The 23,242-nt window shown below is 43.9% G+C and overlaps 3 protein-coding genes across 3 annotated transcripts in view; 2 read left to right on the top strand and 1 right to left on the bottom strand.

The window, feature by feature from the left end:
- Positions 1–7,565, top strand: part of LOC146177416 (endothelin-converting enzyme 1-like) — a 31,445-nt gene extending 23,880 nt beyond the window's left edge. The window contains exon 4 of the mRNA XM_084581555.1: positions 7,377–7,565. Coding sequence (XP_084437681.1) covers positions 7,377–7,565 — 189 coding nt within the window. The remainder of the gene's footprint in view (positions 1–7,376) is intronic.
- Positions 7,566–11,927: 4,362 nt separating this feature from the next.
- LOC146177417 (uncharacterized) lies at positions 11,928–14,989 on the top strand. Its single transcript, XM_084580455.1, has 2 exons — positions 11,928–12,246; positions 13,362–14,989. The coding sequence occupies exons 1-2, from the start codon at positions 12,028–12,030 to the stop codon at positions 14,256–14,258; spliced, it is 1,116 nt and encodes a 371-aa protein (XP_084436581.1). The 5' UTR covers positions 11,928–12,027; the 3' UTR covers positions 14,259–14,989.
- On the bottom strand, positions 14,968–17,754 carry LOC146177418 (uncharacterized). The gene is made up of 2 exons (XM_084580454.1): positions 17,466–17,754; positions 14,968–16,840 (listed from the first exon to the last, which is right to left on the bottom strand). Exons 1-2 carry the CDS (start codon positions 17,601–17,603, stop codon positions 15,362–15,364), a joined length of 1,617 nt encoding a protein of 538 aa, XP_084436580.1. The 5' UTR covers positions 17,604–17,754; the 3' UTR covers positions 14,968–15,361.
- Positions 17,755–23,242: the final 5,488 nt, after the last annotated feature.

The following is a 23,242-nucleotide window of genomic DNA, read 5'->3' on the forward strand; positions in this document are numbered from 1 at the left end:
TTCAGACATTTGGGGAACGAAAGACACCAAAGTAACACAAAGTGAGCTATTGGGTGGAGGCCCGTAATGGTGCCTTGTGGGGAGCCCACGCGAACCCCGTGCGAGGTTGGAAATAGGGCCCAGAAGGAGATCTTTTGGGCTGCCGACTCATGCCCTTATCAGTTCCAATTTGTACTCATGCGGGCAGACGAAAAACGGCTGCTAACATTCGGCGTAAATTCATGAATATGGGCAGCCTAGCACAATCACTAATGCACTTTACATTTGTACAGGCAGGAACAGCCACATTTGACCAACGTTTTGTTGCGCATGCCGAGTTACTGCTCGAACACCCGAATAGCACCGGCGTTAATTAACACAGCCTGATTTGAGCTAGCCCGCTTGCTGCCACCATGGCCAGACATAGGCATTTTCGGGGCTGCCCCTGGTTCAGTAGCTATAAAGAGGAAAACATTCTGCAGTATATGTTCACATGGCATTCTTTACAACGTAACTCAGTTGTGTTCCTACTGATATACTGATATGGCCTCGCCCACATTGCCCCTAAATGTCCCCTGGAGAGTTTTAGTTTTACGTTCTACGTTGAATAATGGCGACGTGTGGATGAATTGGAGGTGGTTCATTACAAACTCTTAACGCGCCGCAGTTATTGATTTATATGTTAAGCCAATACTATATAGATGCCTGAAGGCAAAAAGTTCGAAACATGAAATATATATAACTTTAAATACGCTTACAACTGTGACCGTGCCTCTTTCAGAACCGATAATTACAGCGCGCTTATAATGAATTACATTAATGAGGTACCGAGGTGCACTTCCTTAGGGCCCACTGCGGCATTCCTTGGGCAGCCCCTATTGGGCTCATCTTGTTCTGTAGCGAAAGCTATACTACTCTACCCTTGAGCATATCGCCGGTATTTCGGCGGAGCCTGAAAGAACGCCAACTTGGGTCTCTCCTTTTAAGTTGGAGGGTGACATTAGACTCAGCCTGAAATGATATTTTATTATTTATTATTCATAGATACTGCAATCCACGAGAGATTTTAGCAGGGGGGTGTGTAACATTGCAGCAAAGCAATAACCTTAGACAACAGAACGAAGTGAAGGAAAAATGCACTGCCATATAAATACAACAACATGAAGAAAGAAAAATACACTGTCAGGTAAATACAACAAGCGTCATTCTTATACACAATGCACTGCGTGAAAACAACAAAAACAAAGCAAGAAATGAAAAAGCATTTTTGAGCTTTTACGTCGTCATTTGAGATGGGCGGTACACAAAGAAAAAGAAGGTTGAGTCACAATAATGCTAGTTAAGTTCCGGATGTACTAATATGTATTCATGTGACCCTCTCCATGCCTATATGATTTCCAAATGGAATAGGAGCAAGCCTGTTTAGGCTCCTCTAAAGAGGGCCAGTATGAGTACTATAGCGGTTGCACCATCTCCAGTCGTCCATGTGGGCCCCACAAGGGTATTGTAAACAGTTTGGGCATCTCTCGCGTTCTCCTATACTTCGCCTCACAAGATGTTTACAGCACTGCGAAAGGTACAGCTCTCTCGTCCAATCAGGGCTACGGAAACAAAAAATAGTCCCTCAAATGTTTGAGCAGTGTGGGGATAATATAAATCAACAAGCACAGAAATTCAAAACATAGCTTGCACTGGTATATTTAATTAATAGAGCGTTCCAATTCCTGAAGAACGTACCAGAGAAAACTCGGACGGACACAGCTCAGCGGAGGCTTTGGGCGACCCAGTCAAAAAAAATCAATGGGTCCAATTGGGAAGACCAGTCAGATTGAATTGGTTCTGCCAATCCGAAATGGTTTGTCCAATGGGTACTGTCCAACTCAACTGGTTTCTTCACCCCCAATTAGGAATCCCAGTTGGTTTCCTGACTCCCAATTGGGACGCGTACGCGCCCAGTTGGTTTCGTGGCTCCCAATTGAGAATGAAGAAACCAATTGGGCGTCCAAATCGGGATTGGGCTTCCAACTGAACGAATTGGGCTTCCAACTGGGCTTCCCATTGGTTTTAATTGGTCGTAAGCAAACATTCCCAATTGGGAAAGTCAAGTCTGTGATTTAATTGACTGAGAAGTGTCCAGATATACATACGTCTATAAAGAGACAACAGTGAACAATTTAGGTTCTTCCTCTTTCTCTCTATCCACTCTCATTTCCACCTTCCTCTCTTCCCTTACGGCGCGGTTGAGGTGTCCACAGAAACAAGTGTGACTGATACAGCGCCTTTCCCTTCCTGTGAACCAGTTATTCAATCAATCAAAAGTATTTGCCGCTAAATCTTTTTAATTTATTATATCGTGTTCACTGTAAGTGCAGGCACGATTAAATAAGTTAGCTGTGAATAACAAAGATGTGTGACTGGTCCCAGCAGCACTGTTCAAAGAGTGGACTATATAAATCTGCATCCTGTGAATATATACATTGAATATGTTAGTTCCGTGTGTGTAATGCTTGCTTGTGTCTCATATATGATTTCTGTAAAAAATTGTAATTTAATTCTACTTGTGTAAAAGTCGGGGCTCCCCTATAACTTCTGGACACAAAACATTGAAATTGCATTTAAATTCTTTTCTTCAGCTATGTGAGTTCAAACCATTTGGGCTCAATGGGTATGCTATTTGAGTTCAATTGGTGAACCATTTGGTCTTCACGGGATATGACGGGTGGAAGACGAATACATTTCTCTCATTCATTAAACTGAGCGGTTGGAGAGAGAGAGAGAGAGAGAGAGAGAGAGAGAGAGAGAGAATCTGCCGGGGTGACCCACTTTTCGTTAGTGAAAAACATTTGTCTACCCCGGCGTCGCAGCTCCACTATCTGAAGCAGGTGCCGGCGTAACACTGAAAAATATAGGTCGCTTCGATTAGCATTGCATTGCGAGAGCGCTTCTTTTATTGCAAGCCGAGTTTATTTAGCATCGTCTGCATTGCCGCTATAGACACGGTCAGCAGCGAATTGTCATTTCGAAATGTGCTACCAATTTTGCAATAGATGGAATTTCTCCTCTCTGGAAAACCCTGGTCACCACCCTCTGCACCAGGCTCAGATCAAACTCGTCCAGCTTCTTCGTCCGCTCGCTACCTCGTAATTTAATTCTACTTGTGTAAAAGTCGGGGCTCCCCTATAACTTCTGGACACAAAACATTGAAATTGCATTTAAATTCTTTTCTTCAGCTATGTGAGTTCAAACCATTTGGGCTCAATGGGTATGCTATTTGAGTTCAATTGGTGAACCATTTGGTCTTCACGGGTGACCAATTATTTTCAGTTGGAAGCACCAATTCATATCAAATGGTCAGACCCAATGGGTGGCGAAAACACAATTGGGTTTTGAACAATTCATTTCAATTGAGAAATTTTCAGTTGGACCTATTGAATTTTTTGACTGGGGACCGAGTGATGCGTTTTCATTATCCAACATGGCGTCTGCCGAGTCGATTGCGTCTCCTGTGTACCGCACACCGACAGTGCGCTGTTTTCCCAAGCAGGCGAAGCAGATGGCTTTAAATGTTTTGAAGCGCTCGCGTCCAGAGCGGGGGCAGCTAAAGTACGAATGCACTCATAAAGAGGACGGGAAAACTCAGGTGAGCGAGCGGGTGCTCTACCAGTGGGCAACGGAGGCGTTGAAGGTGGGCTGATTGCTATCACCGAAGAAGGGTGCTGGCGGAAGAGGTAGCGAGCGGACGAAGAAGCTGGACGAGTTTGATCTGAGCCTGGTGCAGAGGGTGGTGACCAGGGTTTTCCAGAGAGGAGAAATTCCATCTATTGCAAAATTGGTAGCACATTTCGAAATGACAATTCGCTGCTGACCGTGTCTATAGCGGCAATGCAGACGATGCTAAATAAACTCGGCTTGCAATAAAAGAAGCGCTCTCGCAATGCAATGCTAATCGAAGCGACCTATATTTTTCAGTGTTACGCCGGCACCTGCTTCAGATAGTGGAGCTGCGACGCCGGGGTAGACAAATGTTTTTCACTAACGAAAAGTGGGTCACCCCGGCCACACGCGAAGTCGAGTGTGGACTGACTGCCCCATCCAATCTGCGCACGAAGCACATCGATCCGTATAACGACTGGTGTACAAGATCCCAGTCGCAAACGTGGCCGGCTCATTGTTACACACTGCGACAGTAAACAAGGTTTTGTCCAAAGCGCAGCGGATGTTTCCGAGCTAAGAAAAAAGAAAACACTCGTGCGACTACCACGAGGAAATGAACAGGGGACACTACGAGAAGTGGTTATTTCAGAAACTTCTCCCCCTATTGCGACCAGGCAGCTTTATAGTGATGGACAACGGGCCAGCCTCAAAAGGGAGATCCAGGCTTGGCTTTCCGGAAAAGGTGTCGCGTGGAGAAGCGACATGATGAAGGCCGAGCTGACGCAGCTTGTCAACAACGTGAACACAGGTGGGGACCGATACCGTGTAGACTGCATCGCTGAAGTTGCTCGCCATCTCTCTGTGTGCTTGCCACCCTACCACTGCCAACTGAACCCGATAGAGCTTGTTTGCAGTGACGTCAAGGGTTTCGTGACTAGTCGAAACAAGACGTTTAAGCTCCAAGACGTGGAGCCTCTGGATTGGCAAGGCATCAGGCAAATGAAAGCTGAGGAATTAAAGAATTATGTACATCATGTTATTAGTGAGGAAGATGTGATGCGAATACTGGACCACATCATGGACGATGTTGTTGACCAAGGACCTGCTATTTTTGTCAACCTGGAGGACCACACAGCCAGCAGCGCTGAATGGAGTTGTGATGAGGACGATGAGATGAGACCCTGAAATGTGCAAACGAATGTGCAACGAATGCCTGAAATGTGCGCGCAAAAATCGAGAGCAATCACTATTGTGGCTGCGAGAGTAACGAGAATGAGAACAATATCGTCTCTCATGGGATATGGCAGGCGCCGTAGTGGAGGGATCTGGATTAATTCAGAGCGCTTGTGCGTTGCCTTTGCGCTGCACATGAGATTGTTTTTAATTCCGCCACTATCGAAGACTAAGTTTATATCCACATGACAAAACACTGAAAATAACTGTGACATGACAACCGAGGATATCATAAGAACAGGTGCTGTCAAAAGAAAAATGTGGGGCCAGTCCCTTTTGAACGGGCATTCCCCTGTCCAAAATCACAAGAAAGAACAAAAAGACATCAAGCGCCACCTTTTATAGACGAAATGAAGCTAACTACTAGTACGCCTCATTTCACATGGATGGAGCTATTTGTCGGGCCGACTGGCGCGTAGGAACACAGTCATGTAGTGCGCTGCAGTTCTGATTTCACGAGAGAGCCGTGCATTACGCTGTGCTGCAAACATCTTGTGAGATGAGGTATAACGTTGTAGCTCAGTGTATCAAGTGAGACTGATCGCTAACATCAGTCTAGTTGCGCCAGCTGGGTCTTAGAATGTATTCTATTTTTATGAGTGGAACCACACCTACTAAAACAACAGCATCATAATTTAGTTGATTACTAATGAAAATTTCACGCTTATACGTTTTTCTATACACGAGGTCAAACGAAACCAAATCTCGATGTATCATTTAGAGTCAATAAATTCACCGACGAACGCAGTTAAAATGAATTGTGTTTAAAGAGATTGCTCTTGCTTCTAAGAGCGTGGCCATGTTGGAAACCATATCCCAGCGTAAGCAAGAAACACTGACGCGAAATTTAGGATTTAGGCAATGCATCTTTAGAGTAGATATTAAAAATTCACAAGGGAGCAGTTGTGCACACGGACGCCACTCCATTTCGGTTCGAACCCGGGTACCCGGCCCCCGTGGCTGCGTTTCGATATAGGCGAAACGGAGTGACGGCCGTCTACCGTGAAATGTCAGTGCACGTTAAAAACCCCATGTGGCCGAAATTTCCGGAGTCCTTCACTACGGCGTCTTTCCAAGCCTGACTTGCTTTGGGACGTTAAACCCTACGAACCTAATCACAGCATCTGTCTGTTTACGTGCAGAAATCGAAGCCATTGAAAGTTCCGTGCCGATTCCCATTATGAGCTCAACCTGCTTTAAATTTCCTTTCCTACGTCTATGAATTTGCTTTTTATCATTTATTCTTTGTTGTATTTGTCTGTTATGTTTCATTATTTATTTATTGCATTTTATTTTATTTTTCATGATTTTGCTTTTTGACTTTTCTACTTGCTCTCATTATTTTCATTTTCCTCAGCCCCCTTCGGCTTAAGGCTAGTACAATCTTGAACTCTTTTTCTCGAATTGGGTAGAGCTGTGGTTTGAGCGTTCTTATGGATAGTGAATCGATTCTTCTGGTATTACCGGGGGTAGAAACGATTCGATTATTAAGGAAAAAGCCTTTCTAGGCGCATGGAACGAAATCGCGTGCGTGCAAGTTATTCGCGATGCCTGTAATTTTCACGAGATGTGTCCTTGTCTAGCGTTCCTGCCATCTCCAATCCCACGAACGCGCGACAAGGCACGCCACGCTATAGGAGCGATGGTGTACCGTCCGAAGAACACTTGCCGGAGGAAGTGTGACAGATACTGCGTCTTCTCTTCGCTGTAAGCCGATTATAGTTATAATGTAGCACTGCAACCACACCGTGACTGCAACCAACGCTGATTAGAGGCTAATGTTGAGAGGCAAATGATACGAGAGGAAGGGTAGGCTTTTGCCATTCTCCTCTTGGGAGACATTTAAGAGACCCTCTAATTTGTTTTCTTATATTCTTTCTCCTGAGGACACACATGCTTACTGAGGGACGCCAGTCATGAGGCCATAAATGCTTTAGCAGTTATAACGTTTGGTGCATGCGCACAACGGAGTACACTGTTTGCCGCCGCACGCTATACCCGCGCATATCTGGGTACTATATACTGAATGTGCATATGATGGCGGCGGCGCTGGCGAGTGTGATGACAGCACCTTTATAGTAATCAATAAAAGGTAATGAAATGAGTGTCAGTTGAAATATGGTTATAAGGGAGAGCGTGCAGAGATAGCGTTACCCGTACATACGATACACGTCTGCGTCAAGATCACTATGTTAGCTATATCGCACAACAAAAATACCTCTACTGCTGCGCTCAAATTTCCTGTTATCGAGCATCGTAGTACTTGCCTATGGGATACTTCCGCTACTGTGCTTCGCTACGTATGTTGTTACGTGTGTGACTTAGTTTTCTCTATATTATCACCCTGATAGTGATGAAACGCGGGCTGTTAAACAGGAAAAATTATTTGGTGTAATACTGAGCTGGTCGCTGCACAACAAAACAAAAGCCGAACTATCCGGCCGCAAAAATTCAGAAACAGCCTTAAATCATGATTATTTATCGCGAGGTGCGGTGTCTGTCTGTCACAGGTGCTGACCGAAGAAAAGACGTTCTTCATCACCGCCTGCCTCTCCAGCTGCGCAAAGACGGACGCCGATAACATCTACGGCGGGGATTGTAACAAGGCCATGGCTAATTTCGCGCCCTTCGCCAAGACCTTCAATTGCGCCGATGGCTCAAATATGAACCCCAAGACAAAATGTACTTTCTTCAGCTGATAACGTAACATCACCGGCCTCCGCGATTACTGTCCACCACCCTGTCATCGTTCGACCACGTTTCTTGAGCATGTCATATGGTTACCTGGACTTCATCTTCGCGTTATTATTACCGCTTTGGCTGTCAAAATTCCTGTAGTAGAGTCGCAAGTTCATTTTGGTGTCAATGTTGCTGGAGCTCAGTGGTAAGGTATCAAACTAGGGGCTTTCCCGCGGTGAACTGATCTATCGTATACTCTTGCGAGTTCCTTATTACAATTGTTATCTCTCGGTTTCGGTAGGCGACATTGCTTCTGTCATACTCTGCAAAACAATCATGTTTCGAGCTAGCGCGCCACAGATCCCGTTGGGCAGTTGTATCGTTTTATGTTGAACTATTTTTCAGCACCAAATGACAGCTGTGTTGAGTACTTGTATTAGCACTTGTGGGATATATGAAAGGAACACAATGTACAATCTGCTATTATGGTTAAGTGTGGTTCTTGCACAGGCACATTCATCCGGATTGTGCGCTCTTATTAAAGCAATTACAAAGGTACTGCAGGAGTAAATTGTGTGCAGAAACATCAAAATAGGTCAATTTGAGCTATGTCAAACAGTGTTTGTACGCTGTTTCATCATTCAAGAATTGTCGAAGAATTTGTTGATGGGCTCGGGAACGTACAATGGGTACTTCACTGCGTTCCCGTTTGTTTTGAGTGGTGTATTTAGCGGTAACATTGCAGTAAAAGTAATTGCGTGAGCAGTGGATCCTGAATTAAAGCTGTCAAGCGAAACGGTATGAATCGCCTCCTTTGAATCCCGCTGAATATTTCCAGGAATTTTTCTACCGATACGAAGGGGTTGTGAGCCTTCTTTGTTCTTTTTTGCATATTTGGCACAACTGGGGTATTTGCACTACCGATGTGTTATTGCGATTGCGAGCATAAAAATACAAACGATTGTACCGCACGAATGTCACATTTCAGTTGCAGTCACGTCACATAAGCAACCAGCCATTATTAAACTTTTTGGCCTTTTTAAATTTGCCGTTATTATCGGCGTGGTTGAGCGGCAAAGTACTGCGGAGTTTGATTCGAATCAAATCGCCGCTGCGGCTGAATAAATAGAATGTTAAGGCTCATATGTATAGTTATTGACGTCGTGAAGACACCTCTCATTTCCTAGTAAGGCCTTTTTCCATATCTCTTAGGAGGCTGTTGTAGCTGGGGAAGACAACACGGCCTTGGTGAATAAACTGCAACGGCGATTTAGTGATAATGTCCTGCCGAAGGAAGAGCAGCCCCACGCTTCGAAATATATTACCTTTTCTGTCCTTCAGGAAACAGCCGTCCTGTATTATGGGTGTAGGATGCCTTAGCTGTGCCGTTTGAACGATGTCGCGCACCGGCATTGTAAAGACCTCATCTGATTTAAAAGACCCTTTCAAAATGTGCAGGGGCTTCATGGCCTCCGAATTCAAACAAATGATTTTGGAGGTACTGTCCGATGTGGTATGTCTTCAAGAGAATCATTTTATGATACACGGCTTAAGCGCAGCATTATTCTTGACAGTTTCTTTTCTTTTCCAACTATCTGTTCGGGCGGCTTTCATTTGCTGTTTTTAATAAAAACTGGATATGTGTTCGCCACTTCACGTACTATAATCAAGCATGTATGCATGTTTTGATGGCGCATATTCTTTAATGTTGCGAATTTCATGCATTTATGTTGAGGCAAACGCAAGCCTCACTAACATTTGTTTGTGCGTTGATTACAAAGGTATTATTTTGATAACCATCATATCCTCATTTTGGGCCGCTTCAGCAGTGGTTTGATGTGTGTACAAGCACATTGGTGGGGTCGGTCTACTTGAAACGATCATTTTATGCTTCACATAGCTCACAGTCTGATACAAAATGCCGCTAGATTGATGGAAGTGGCGCCGTGTATGATCGGCGAGAAGGCTGGATCATTGGGGTGTGCCTGAATCGCTCTGTGCATACGTGAAGGGTGCGGATATTGTTTTTTTTCTCTTTGGCGCAAATTTATAACTCAGATCACATGACGGCTATGCCGAATACTTCAATTTAATATTGTGACGCATGCCATTAGTGGAGTTGCGATGTACATGTGTTGCAGGAGTTGCCTTCGCGCTCTAGTCTCTGGCATGTCTGCATCCTTCGCTGATAGAGAAGGAAGTATAATCTTGGTACCCGCTAAAAGAACTTTGGCGCATTTATTGTATCGCGACCCGTACGCTGCGTCGTCGCACACCTGACCACTCTCTGAAACAGATCAGCGTGGCGGGCTGGTCGACATTGAGAAGTGCGCATGGTGTAATGGCCGCACTGTCGTTATCGGAACCTCACTAAAGTCTCGTATATTGCCGCAGTTGTCCCGCGCTATAAGCGCAGCCCGTTAACACCTCATCGAACAATATACACTACACTGGTTTAGTTATTTATAGTGGTTTAATTAGTATCTTACGTTTAGCCGAGATGGTGTTTTAGCTCTTTTAGCCTGCTTTACACAAGAGCCGTATGTAATGAACGTTTTATTTTCGTGTTTATATTACATTGCACATCTCGGCAAGCTCTGGTTTCCCTTCGCGTGGAAACCTCAGGCCTTCTTCATGCTCAAAACTTTATAAGACGGTTGCTACAATAGGAATTTAATCATTTCATGTCATAACTTCATTCGAAGACACATCCTCGCACGCATTATATCTCGCCCCCCTACTTTTTTTTCTGCCATGCATTTCAGACTTCCTTTTCGCAATAGGGGATATTCAAAATGCTAAGTGTTCTGGCAACACTGGTAGCGACCGCCATGTTGTAAGGGGCGCGATCGGATTTTTGCCGTTGGATGCTGTGCGTGGAAGGTTCAGCAGGTGCTGCCTTGGGAGATCTTTTAGCTTTCCATCATGCAGCATACGCCTTCAGCGTCAGTTCTGAAATGGTCGCCAGACCTCAGTGTGCTTCCGAAGCTAACCGATGCATCCCTGGCAGCATTTTGCACGCACAGTGATGCGTCCGGCAAGCAGCAGCGGAAGGCATACAATTTCGCCGTTGAGGCGTACGCCGAGCCTTCTTCTGTGTCAACGTGCACGCCAGAGCGGAGGTAAGCACTTGAAAATCATTACCTTCACTAATAGATTGTTTACCATCCAGAGCAAATGCGTAGTGCTTGCTGCTCGTCTTCAGTTTCAGAGTTGTGCTGCTGTTTAGCTCCCCGCTGACAGCGGTATGGAAGTCAACTTTAGAACTTAATAGGCACGCAAGGCTTTGCTCTCACGAACAGTGCTTGATCCTCGATTGTACAACTGGACCTTTGCTATAGTGTCCTTTGCGAAAAGTTGCAGGACGAGCTTTCCGAGCCGTCCCATCGTTCTCTCATAGTTTCTGCAAAGCAAAAACATCCCATAAAGCAAGGCTGTGTGAAACTTGAAGACCTGGTCAGCTTCAGATACCTTTGAACTGTTCCGTAATGAAGATTGAAACTTCGGGGATGATACTTGGCTTTTCAGGGGGCGCCAACTCATTATCTTGGATAACCTGGGTACGCTGATACGACGTACACGCTCTCACATTTTCCGAATGATGCCGCGTCCTTCGTTTTCTGCTTACTCGCTTGCCGCGGACTGGTGGAGTGCCGGCCGATAACTAGACAGGCAAACACTATGCTTTTAATATCTCATGCCCCACAACCTGTAATGCGTTGCTGACGGCATCACATACTCTTCGCGTTCGTTAAATCCACCCGTGAAGGTAAAACAACAGTCCTCTGTTTTTTTTTTGTTTTTTTTTTTTTAAATTCCATTCTACAAGTTTTTTTTTTACCTAGTTTCAAAGATGGCATGTAATGTTTGAGAGAACCCTTGCTCTCTTTTGGTGGTTGGTTGATGTCCAGCTGAGCACTTGTGATAATATTCCAAGAGAACTGTACTGCATTTGATAACTGCACAATTGTTTATGTAATGCTTGATCTGTAAATTGCTTGCGTCGTCCCCTTTCTACTGCAGCCCCGATATTGTTCTTGCCCGTGGCATCTGCTACAGAAGCCAGAAGAAGACTGGAGCACCCTACCCTGTGACAATCACACTAAAGAGAGATACGGATGAAATAACTGCCAGCATTTGTGAGTGTCCGGCTGGAAACGGAGTCTGCAGCCATGTGCTAGCTCTTCTGCAGCTCCTCATCTTCCTTCAAAAAGGCGGCTACAAAGAGGCGCCTCCTGCGCTATCCTGCACTGAGCTACCCCAGCAGTGGAGACGCCCTCGGCAAACAGGACTCAAACCAGCCAGTGTACCATTGACTGGCGACGGGTGCATGATGGTGGATGCAGTGTGCCCAAGCGACTGAAAGTTTCGACGTCTGAGTGCCAAAGTGAGGACAGTTGCCAAGTTGTTAACTCAGTGAAAGAGCTTGGACAAACCTTGGGAGCCCTGGGAAAAACCTCATTTGCTTCCGTTCTGAGCAATATGCGACCTTTAGTGCCGACAAAATCTGGCTTTGCACCACCCGGCTCTCCTGCGACATACCACCAGTCTCTCCAGCCGTCTGGGTATGCAACTTTGCTGGGCAACCTGCTGCCTGGAACAAATCAGACATGGACTTTTCCGACCATTGAGCTTTTTGTCGATGTTGAAGAGCATGTCTTTGAAGAACGATGCTCAAGTGCAGAAAAGGCTATATTTGATGTACGTATCTCAGTACCATAACTAAGAAGTTCTGCTATTTTGCGAAATGAAGGGGTGTTGTCTCGAGCATTTTGACTGCATCGTGACTTAAGTCATTGAAGAAGACATTGCCTTTTTTTTTTAAGACAATGTGTCGCCAGATATGTGAAAAAAAAGCAGGATCGTATGTCGGAATACGAGACTGTAGATGATATCAATAAGAAAACAATGGCACTGCTGAAGGATGTGACACATAAATGCCTAAAACACCGTTTCCAGCTGTGATAGGTTTGTATGCAGTGGTACATAGTGTAGGATTGCATGTTGAAGGTGTCAGTAGTTATGAGGCTGGCGCACAGAACGAATTGATACCAGTCCAACATTTATTTGCTACATCTTGAATTACTGCTACAAAATGTTAAGGAGCTCAGCACGCTACAAGGTGCAGAGCAGTTGTGCAGAATAGTTGTTTCATGTGAGCGCACGCTACACAACATCCCAGTTGTGGCAGCCACTTGTCTATGGATGCAAAAAGTAAGGCGCCTGTGTACTGTGTGCTGTCAATGCACATTAAAGAACCCATGTTGGTCGAAATATCTGGAGCTCCTCACTGTGCGTACCTCATTCTAGAGTAGTTTTAGGACATTATTACTCTATAAACCATCTAAGATACTGCATAAATCACTAGTGCCTAACAAGGTCTTTGTATCCATGATCCTATAGCTTAAACAGCATTATTTTCTTAGCACTTATCTCCTTACTTTTAATGCTACAGCTTTCCATACATTAATTATGGTAGCTGACGGGAACTAGGTGCTTGCTAAGCAAAGGGTTACTCGAACTTTTACAGCCGTAGCCAATATGTGTACCTGTATAATCTTTGTCTTTGTTTATATACCATGCCATTGGCTGTACAGCTATCATCTCAAATAACGGGCATTCAGACAAGTGACCCATTTGCTTATGGAATTCTTTTTCTTCACATATACTAATCAATGAGCATAGCTCTCCTTGTCCGAATTGTTGTAACCTGGAAGTATCTGGCTGTCTATAGATAACAACATGCCGTGATTGAATCCAATCAGCGCTTTAGTTTCGTACCTTATAGTGTAGCTTTAAATCTTACTTATTTGCAGGAAATATCCATATCGGCTGAAGACGCCCGTGAGCTGGAGAAGAATACGCGACAACAAGCACAGAGCCAATCTTGGATTGACGCTCGCCGACACAGGCTGACTGCTTCAGCCTTTGGCAAAGTGATGCTGAGGAAGGAGTGGACGCAGAAAGGCCTGCGCAACTTGCTCGACCCCAAAGACCTTTCCAGAGTGCGAGCCATTCAATACGGCAAAAAAAATGAGGCCATTGTTGTCGAGCGCTATCTGGAAGTGCTAAGAAAACTGGGGCATGATGTGACAGTAGAACACTGCGGCATTGTTGTTCCTCCTTCATGTCCGTGGTTGGGGGCATCACCCGACAGGTTGGTGTTTGACCCAGAAGAGGGAACTTTTGGAGTTCTTGAAGTTAAATGCCCATACTCGTTGAAGGATTCAGATGTGGAATCAATGAAGGCTTCTGACTTTTATGTTCAGTTTATTGACAATGGTGAGCCTAGATTATCACGTGGTCATGAGTACTACTTTCAGTTAACCGGACAGATGGCTTTGACCTCCTGTGAGTGGGGGGACTTTGTCGTTTTTTCTCAGGAGTGGATAATCATTGAGAGGGTGCGCTTTGATTATGCCCAGTGGAAAGCAATGAAACCTCGCCTAGATTATTTTTTTTCAATGATATGCTGCAGTACTTCTGCCGTTAAGTATAGATCTCATATAGAAATCATGTACGTCACTCTTACTATGTTGTTTTGTCCACATTTTCTATTGTTCACCATCGAATCATTCAGTATGCATTGTTCATTGTTGCATTCCTTGTCACTGCAGTTTTTTTGTTCTTGGCTTTTTATCTTAGTGCTATCTACTTTGTACTGTTTTGCACTGTTTCTTCTACTTGAGTTAACATTTCTTTGTTTTATTTAACTGCAGTATATAATTTTAATCCTTGGCCTTCTAGTCTTCTTACCATTCCTGTATGAACCTGAACATATACATTTTTATACTGTTACCGACAGTCGACTTTCCCTTCAATAAATGTCACAGCCTAAACAGGTCACAACCATTGTTATGTTTTGCCCTACACGAAGGAGTACAGTGTTAGTCTTGCTGGGCTTCTTTAATTTGGGTAGCTACATCGCTAAGCAGTATGCTTCACAGTGTTTGCAAGGAGCATCAGTCTGTCATATTTACGGCCTTTGGGAAAAACTGATGGACTTATGCTCTTGAGGCATGCAATGTGGCTTCTTTGCATCTCCAAAGTTTCAGATATCACATAGATGTAGGGAACTCTCGTCCTTAAATTTCAGGGCTTCCTCCAGTATTACAAGAGCCCCACTACATGTCTTATAAACAAATCTTGTGAGATGTATATTTTTGGCAATGTTCATTCAAATGTGAGCTGCAATGCCCATGCCTTTGAGCTTGGACCCACTTTACCTGGCACCTGGACATAAGAGCCAGGATCTGTACATTACTGGTTCAAAATGCTGACAGTGCAGTTAGCCAAAATGATAGTTACACGACATAGCAGTGCGATACGAATTGTGACACCTGTCACAAAATAAGATGGTGCTAGGTGACGTGGCCCGAGCCAAAATCCATGCACTCTATCATCTATGTGAAACAACTGCTGTATGGTGCAAACCGTCAAATGTTCAAGAGATTTACAGTGGCCATGTCATAAAGTGCTTGTTTTTGATACTTTTTTTACTGTTTCTGGTCCATGCTACTGTTCGTCACTTAGAATGAGCTTTCCCAGCATGTAATGCTTCTGTTACAGAACTATTTTTTGTGTGTCCTGCCTTGTAATTACACGCTTAAGTGGTGATTGTGTTGCATAGATAGCTTCTTGCACTATTCAGTGCTTACGTCATGAAACTTGTTTATGTTAAGAAGTGGTGTATGGTACATAAAATAGCATATTAAAGCACACTGCAATGGGAGATTCCACTTGTTAACTCTTCATTTATTGCACTGTGTACTACTATTTTGTATGTGCTTGACAAGAGCATGCACTCATACTCTGCTTAGCATGCTGCTCTAGTAGACTCTTGCTTAGAGATGAGGTCTGACTGAAAATTAGTCAGTATGGCAACCACAGTCCACATCTGATTAATTAATGGTGCCAGTGTGAGAGGAACAGGGCGGTCAAAAATGTGGAAGGACTTAATTCGCTGCATTCTTCTCTCAACATGAATCCTGAGAGATGCAATTTCTTGTGTTGCTTTCACTTCTTCTGCACAAAACTTCCTGTTACACAAAAATGGAGGAATGTTCAGGCCCACACCTTTCTTTTCTAGAAGATCTCCAATCTTGAAACCTTTATCAGCCATAACAGCATCTCCTGCGTCAAATTGAAGGTTTAGAAAGCCACTCTGAATGACTAGTTCTCTGTCAGAAATTGAGCCTGTAAACAGCTCCGAAACAAAGGACAGAAGGCCATTTGGCATTATGCCGACAAGTCCTTTGAACGTGTTTGCAGACTTGTACGAAGAATATGTGCTTGACTGCAGTGCTAGCGAGCTGGGCACTGCACACTTGACTTCAGTCGCATCGAGAATTACTCTTGTTGCTGGATACTTTTCGACGAACACGGCAGGCATAGTTGCATCCACAGTTTCTCGTGGTGCCCACAGAGGTAAGTTCTTCAACTTGGTATAGAGCAGACTGATCCATGTTGTGCATATCCTGGATACGGTTGCTTGCGAGATGGTGAACCTGTGAGCCAAGTCCTGCTCAAAGAGGCCAAGTCTTAGTCTGACCAGAACCAGAAAGAGCTCGTCGTCCTTGGCCAACTTTCTTTTTCTTCCTTGACTATACAGGTCCTTTGGTTTTCTGCACTGCAAGTTAGTATTGTCGTCGGGGTGGATATATTTTAGCAATGCGACAAAGTGTTCGTAATCGGGGAGCCCTGTATAAAACATAAAATCCTCATTCGATTCTTTAATACGGTCCAAGCAGAAGGCAGCAGTTCTTGACTTTTCTGCTTCAAGCTGACGTCGCAAAACATTGTTGTCGCCTTCTAACTTATAAACGGCCGTTTTAGCTTGTGCCAGTTCATTCCTTAAAGTACTACACTGTAGCTTCAGTCGATGAATTTCCTCGGCCTGTGTCGACATCAAAGCTTGCCCTTCAGCAAGGCAACTTTGCTGTGTTTGGGGTGGCAGCTGCTCGTCTGCAAGGCAGACTTCACTTTCCATTTCTTCCTGCGGTGTTGGGCTCTGTTGCTCTTGCGGCTTTGTCTTTCTTGACGGCAAAGGTGTGCGTGCTTTTGGAGCTTTTCTTTCTTTTTTTGCGCGCGCGAACACGAACACGCTGGGAACCACTTCATCTCTGAGCATTCTTTTGCCACTTGCCACTCCTGGTATAAAGTCATCTCTTTTGAAGTGCTTTGAGCATACCTGTGTATGCATGGTGACCTGAAATAAAGGGCCTTCATCCCGTTTTATGGCAATAATCCATCTTCTGCGGAGAGCAGGATCTCGCGGAAATCCGTGGTAGGAAACCTGAACAATAAGTACAAGAGGGTTTAGCAACGATGAAAGGGCACACAACGACAGGATTCTAATATTGCGCTGCCCTGACGGCGAAAAGAATGCCCTGAAACTGTAGCGCAAACTTAGTACGGACGAAGAAAGCTAAAATACAACTGAACGAGCACAAGCTGCGGTAGAAATCGCCAGCGTTTTCGCTTGCATGGCGTTTTTCTCGCGGAAGAACAGCATCACTATAAACGCGATATACACGAACTCAGTTCACTTAAAAAAAATGCTGCTGACTTCTCCCTGTCACAAGTTTAACTCGTAGGAATATTTTTTAGAAACAAGGCGAAGCGTTACGCAGGCACACACCCGCGTGCCCGCGTGCACACACTTTATGGTGCCATTCAAGTGTGCACGCGGGCATGCAATATCGCGCATAAGCAGCAGCTTGTATTGAACAAAAACGAGTAAACGTAAACTACGAATGCACAGCGTATATTTGACACGGTGACGCACGACGGCAACAAAAGAAATCGAGGTTGACACGACGCCGAACAACTGGCAAAGCATTGAACGAACGGATGGCGACGTTTCTTTTTTTGAATGTGGCGCGTGAACTCACCGGTAAGAAAAAAAAAAGAATTCCTACCTTGTTCCCCGACTCATCCTTGTAGCCTCGCTGCGTACACAAGGGGACACAGCAGTGGGAGGGCATCGTTCGCGGGAGGGAGGGTGACTGCGACCCATGGAGGAAGCTGCGACCGTTCCTGCCGTTCCACTGAAGCATGGATGGATGGATAGATGGAATCTAAGAGCGTTCTCTTTGAAATAGGGTGGTAGCAGTTGCTATCATGGTCATTTTTCCCCCCTATATCTTAATTATTGCAGCATGGGGCCAATCATAGAGCTAATAGAAGCTCTATGGAACCAGTAGAGCCGCCAACGACGCCCCTGACAAAATGGCGCGCAGTAGTTCGCGTTTTTCCTCCTAGATGGGGCGCCTTTTTGAATATCCCCTATTGAATTTAAGGCACTGAGTGGCTGCTGATTCTAAGCACAGGCTAAGCTATATTTTTAATTACAGAGTTTCTCTCTGACACACATCCTGAGGTGTGGCGCATTTCTACTCGTCGCTGAAGGGAGGTGTCCTACTACGTGTGCATTGTGTCAAGGTAGTGAGTTATTTTGTTTTTAACTTCCATGAACAAAGAGCCCTCAAGATATTGGAGTATCTGAAGTAAAGGTCTTGATGATAGCAATGATTGCCGCCTTTCTATGGTAAGACCGGAGGTGCATAGAGCAAATTGTGCTATCCTATAGAAGGACGAGAAAACAACTTTAACGCATTACTAGACGTTAAGAATGTCCTGGGACAGGGTCACCAAGGCAACTTACATTTCAGCTAGTCAGATGCTAAGCAAGCCCATCACGTCAGGGGAGGAGGGTGATGAAAGTAAGGTGAATGAATTGCATAGGGCATGAAAACATGCAGTGTTCTAAGTTTGCATTGTGTTCGGATCAATTTGGGCATGCGGGGGACTGTCTCATTCGGCATAGAAACGATCGGGCAGGAGTGAGCAGTGTATCTAGTTGTATGCGTCTAAGAATGCGTATTTGCGTAGTAGTGAGATGTTTATCAGGAAGAGGAAGTGTACGAAGAGTTTCTCTAATGTTGTCATAGTGAATGTTGATTTCTTCCTTATAGTGAAGAGTAGTGTCTCATGTGGGTGGATAATGCTCTAACCTTTCAGGATATACCTATACATTGATTCAATACAGGCTATACGCGCCATTCATATGGGTCGCATTCCTGAAAAACTGAAAGATGATATTCACATAGCTGACACCAAACTACGTCCCCACATTAGCACACTGAGGTGGATTCTTGGTCGCGCTGGAATCCCAGTCAATGAGGTAGTGCATTGCCTCGCTGGCGTGCTATCCTATATTTAGAGGAGATCAATGCTACATCAAGTTCAATGATGTGCGGGCCAGTGCCTGGGCCGCGAGATTCCATTCTCTTAACGGTAAGGTCCTCTGAGCAGCATCAATTGGCGACAGGTAACGGAAATATTGTAAAAATGAATAAGAGCGTATTTAAAGCCTACCGTACTCGTTGCTTCAATGGGACAATGGATTGACACTATTTTCCTAAGCACTGAGCGAATAACTTTTTTTCTATCTTTTCTGTCAAACTCAACCTTAAAATAAGCTACCAACATCTTTCCGGGGGGCTGTTCCCCTTTAGGTTGCATTATGTGATGTTTTAATTCCTAATAGCTACAAAACCAGCATAAACACTACAACGAGGTGATGGCATGACAACAGCAAAATTATTCAATTAACTTTACAGCAATTATTTCCTAATTTCAGTGAGTGTATCTTACCTTTAGGTTGCGTTCAGAGACGCCTGGGGAACAATCGCAGCTTAAGCCGCTCAGAGGTAACCAGTCACGAGAAACAACCCGAGTAGCAGAATTTTATTGGACCTAGCATGGGAAATCATCAATGTTCGATGCTTCCATAATTGGCACAATTCTGCACAGCAATCAAAATTTGTGCTTGGGTGTGGTGACAAGCCTGCCATTGGCGAAGCTAAGAAAGGCCAAGCATGGGCAATAGTTGGAAAGGCCACGGACCATGATAACGCCTATATAAATACATCACTTTGCATTCAAGCATTTTCTTCCATTGTATGCCAATCATGTTGGCCAATGTGTATTTTAGCCTATTCATAGCACCTGTTTTCAGCAAAAGCCCGTTGCTTCCGCCCTCCTGTAACATTATTCAACATTTTATACCTGTACAGGTTTGGGGCCATCCCTTCTGGATATATAAAATGTATCAAGGCCTTTTAGGGGGTCTGAAAAACCTTAACATGGCCACTTGACAAGCTGGTGGAAAAGTGCAGCAGTTAGCAGTTCCTTCCCGGAAAAAAAAGTTTTGGGAAGTGTTCAAACAGGCTTCCAAAATATGTCAAACAAGCTAACTTGCTGCACATATACATGAATGAGAGGCATAATCGACTGCCTTGGGCAGCTGTATCATTCATAATATCTACAATAAATTAGTAATGTCTTCCTACTTTATGTTCTTGCACATAGTACATGCATTTGCAAATCTAACAGGAATATTGTTTGGTATATGACAGGTGAGTACTGCAAAATACACCACCACATTGACTTTGTGCATTTTTTATTTCAGCTACTTTATCGAGCAGCACTAGTTTCATAGCTTATGCACCTGCCGATTCTGTAATGGCTCGACGCCTCTCGGTGTGGCCCCCGTCCTGGTCTCCGGCAAACATAAGCCACCTTTTCGTGGCATCTGCAACACGCCTCTATTGTATCAAAAAGTCTGCATGTTGCACCTGCAAAATAGAACGCATGCCCAAATGCCAAAAAAGGAAGCACTTTGAACATTGAAACCAATCAGCAATGACATTGCATCTTCTAGAATAAATACAAACTGTGGTTGGTTCATGCAAAAGCACTGAAAGGAAAATATGTACCAGTGAAATACCTTAAAGTAAAATTGATCTACAATATTTAAATTCGATGTGGTTAGCTTAGCCACTATTATGAAGGCGGAGTGCATGTTTGCTACTTTTGCTATCAATGCATGCTAGTATCTGCACAGCCGTGCACCTAATAAATTTTTGTAAAGCTAGGAGGCTCCGCCTACACGATGATTTGCTGGTCCGTTTGGCTCTGAATGACACTGAACCAGTAAATATTCACTAAATCTTTCTATGAAACATTTTTCTCAAAGTATGCTCAAAATTGACATTATTCCCGGTCACCTTACCCCCTCACTTCAGTGGACGTTACATTCTTCGACCTATACTCACATGCACAACCCGAGCACACACTCTCAACTGCATACATCGCTGCCTAGCTACCTGTGATATTTTCACTTACTTGCAGCCTTGGATGTTTTGCACACAGTGTTCATGAATGGAGTGTCTCTGTTTGTAATCTTGTGCCTGCCAAATCGTGCACATGTCTACTGGGGTTGTTATCTGCATTTATTTTGAAGCAGTCATAATGTGTTTCCTCAGTGGTAGAGAACGAAAGCAAGTGCCTGACCTTCTCTCCACCCACACCTTCCCTTGCGGATCTTTCTACAGTAAATTGGGATAAGCGGCCAGGTTGAACTGAAGAATGCTGAATGAATATTTGTCAGTGCAAAGCCTATTTCAGTTTGCAAACGGTACCAAGAAGCAGGTGAAGAAGGTTGGCAAGGCTCTGGAAGCTTTCCTTCAGACTCCTCGAGCCTGTCCAACTGCACCGCACAGCAACACACTTGATAAAAATAGCCCGAAAAATCTTTCCCACGGCATATTTTGCGTCCGTGCCTCCTTTCACAGCAAAATAACTGATCTAAAAAAATTAAGGCTGCATGCGAATAAAGTTCAAGCACATTACAATCAGACATGTCGAAGTGCCTGAGCCACAGGAGAAGTTGTGCTGAAGTGTATGCAAGCGTTCTTAGAGTCTGTATCTTGAGGCACAGCTGTTACAGCAATTTACAATATTTGAAACAAGTAGTTGAGTGAGTGTTACTGAGCCCAATAACAATTCCTGTTCAAGTAGCTGAGGATTGCTACCACTGTCTAGTAAAGCGCCTAATGACAGAGATAAGAACCTTTTCATAGCTTCAATTTTCATATCACTGAAATTTGATTACTGCTCACATTACTTGAGGTGTAAAAGGCTATTACAAATCTTGGATGCACTTGATCTCCAAGTAAAAGATCACTGAAGCGCGAACTACCTACCGAAGTTTGCATGTGCTTCTCATCTTCCAGGTAACCATCTAATGTTACAAGTGCTTCCAGTGAAGTCACCAGCAGCGAAGGGCAGTCTCCCGGTAGTTGAACAGTAACTTGGTTTGACCTGCTCCGCTGGTACTTTCGGAAGTCATGAACAGTCACTAGTATGTCTCAAATTTTTTTCAAGACCTTATTTTCAAAGCATCTAAATTGAAAAGAAAAGAATATGTTAGAACGTTACTCTCTCTAAAATAATATTTGGGCAATTAGCAACAAATTTTGGAGCACTTTTGATCTTAAGTATTTAACCGTTGCTCTTCCAGGTTGTTACCAGTGAATTTCACTCATGGTAGTTGACTGATAATTATGCTGTGCCACACTGCCACTATTCCTATATGACATGCAAACTACTCTCACAGTGGTTACCGCTGTATTTTGAACATGCAGCCACCATAAGAAAGAACATTATAGCATGTAACTTTCTTGTAAAAATGGGTTAGTCTGAAAAGTGACTCCAAAGTACATTCCCCTTAACTATTGGGAAATTAAATTGTGACCTGTAATCTTAAATTTAACGAACAGAAAACAAATGCAAACCTTAAAACCACGTCACAGATGTGCTTATATCATGCTTGGACAGTGCAATGGTCGAAATGTAGGCTGCTCTTACAGATCTGGCGCAGATGAATTTTTCGCACTACATCCAGAATGGCTTGTGTTTTTGGCCCTTGCTTTGCTTCCACTGCAAGTAGCAGTATGCTGTTGTAAGCACAATTCCCTTCCCACAAAATTCTAATGCAGCTAAAGGTCCCTCTGATCACTTGTTGATAGCCTGTCATGCTGTGTTTGTTGCGAAGCGCCACTTAAGGAATGCGCTCTCACAAAATTTCCTCTGAGGGCCTAATGGAAGAGCTGCCATAATGAAGCAATTTCGACAAACTGTTTAGTGCTGATATTGAATACATACAGTATTTTCATCGGAAAGAAGCAAAAATCTGCGGAAACAAAAGAGAGAATAAGAAAATTCCTTTATTTGTAGTATGTCGCTTGGTAATTACCGGTATTCTAGTTTCATGTGTATTTGGACACCCGTCGTAGCGATTGGCAGAGCACTGTGCCAAACATGCAGAGGTTCTGATTGAAATCTCACTTGCATTATCCGGTTCTCTTTTCTTTTGCTGTCTGGTAAAATATCTCGCACCCTTGAAATTATTTTGCTACTCATTTCCGACCAATTTACATCACAAAATAATTGTCCTTAAGCACTGTGAGCTTCTTTCGTATGCATATTTTAACAAGCCCTTCATTCCCATATCCTTGTCTGCTCTACAAAGTTCGTAGACTTCCACACATGTGACAGATCTTTGGATATATATTTCATGAAAGCTGAAAAAGGTTGCAGAATATCAAAGTAAACGCGAATTGAGTGAGCATAGTTTCAATGTAGGTTGTGCAATCTGTCTCTTTAAAAAATAAAAATATTCGAAATGTACTTTGCTGTAATGCAGATGATAGCTACACTGAAAAAAATGGACTCGGAGCGCTGACTGCTCGGCAACTTCCAGTGCAGGGGTAGCTGGTATAACTGCACCCTGTTCCAAAACCACTACTTCATTCACTAGCTGCCTTCATGAGAACTGCTCATAGTATTC

This window comes from Amblyomma maculatum, chromosome 10 (assembly GCF_055883805.1).
Source record: "Amblyomma maculatum isolate TAMU_Amacu chromosome 10, ASM5588380v1, whole genome shotgun sequence".
Classification (NCBI taxonomy): domain Eukaryota; kingdom Metazoa; phylum Arthropoda; class Arachnida; order Ixodida; family Ixodidae; genus Amblyomma; species Amblyomma maculatum.

Coding starts and splice junctions, on each gene's coding strand:
- LOC146177417 (XM_084580455.1), top strand. CDS start 12,028: ATGCGACCTTTAGTGCCGACAAAATCTGGCTTTGCACCACCCGGCTCT. Junction 12,247..13,361: donor CAGAAAAGGCTATATTTGAT/GTACGTATCTCA, acceptor ACTTATTTGCAG/GAAATATCCATATCGGCTGA.
- LOC146177418 (XM_084580454.1), bottom strand. CDS start 17,603: ATGCTTCAGTGGAACGGCAGGAACGGTCGCAGCTTCCTCCATGGGTCG. Junction 16,841..17,465: donor AGGATGAGTCGGGGAACAAG/GTAGGAATTCTT, acceptor CTTATTGTTCAG/GTTTCCTACCACGGATTTCC.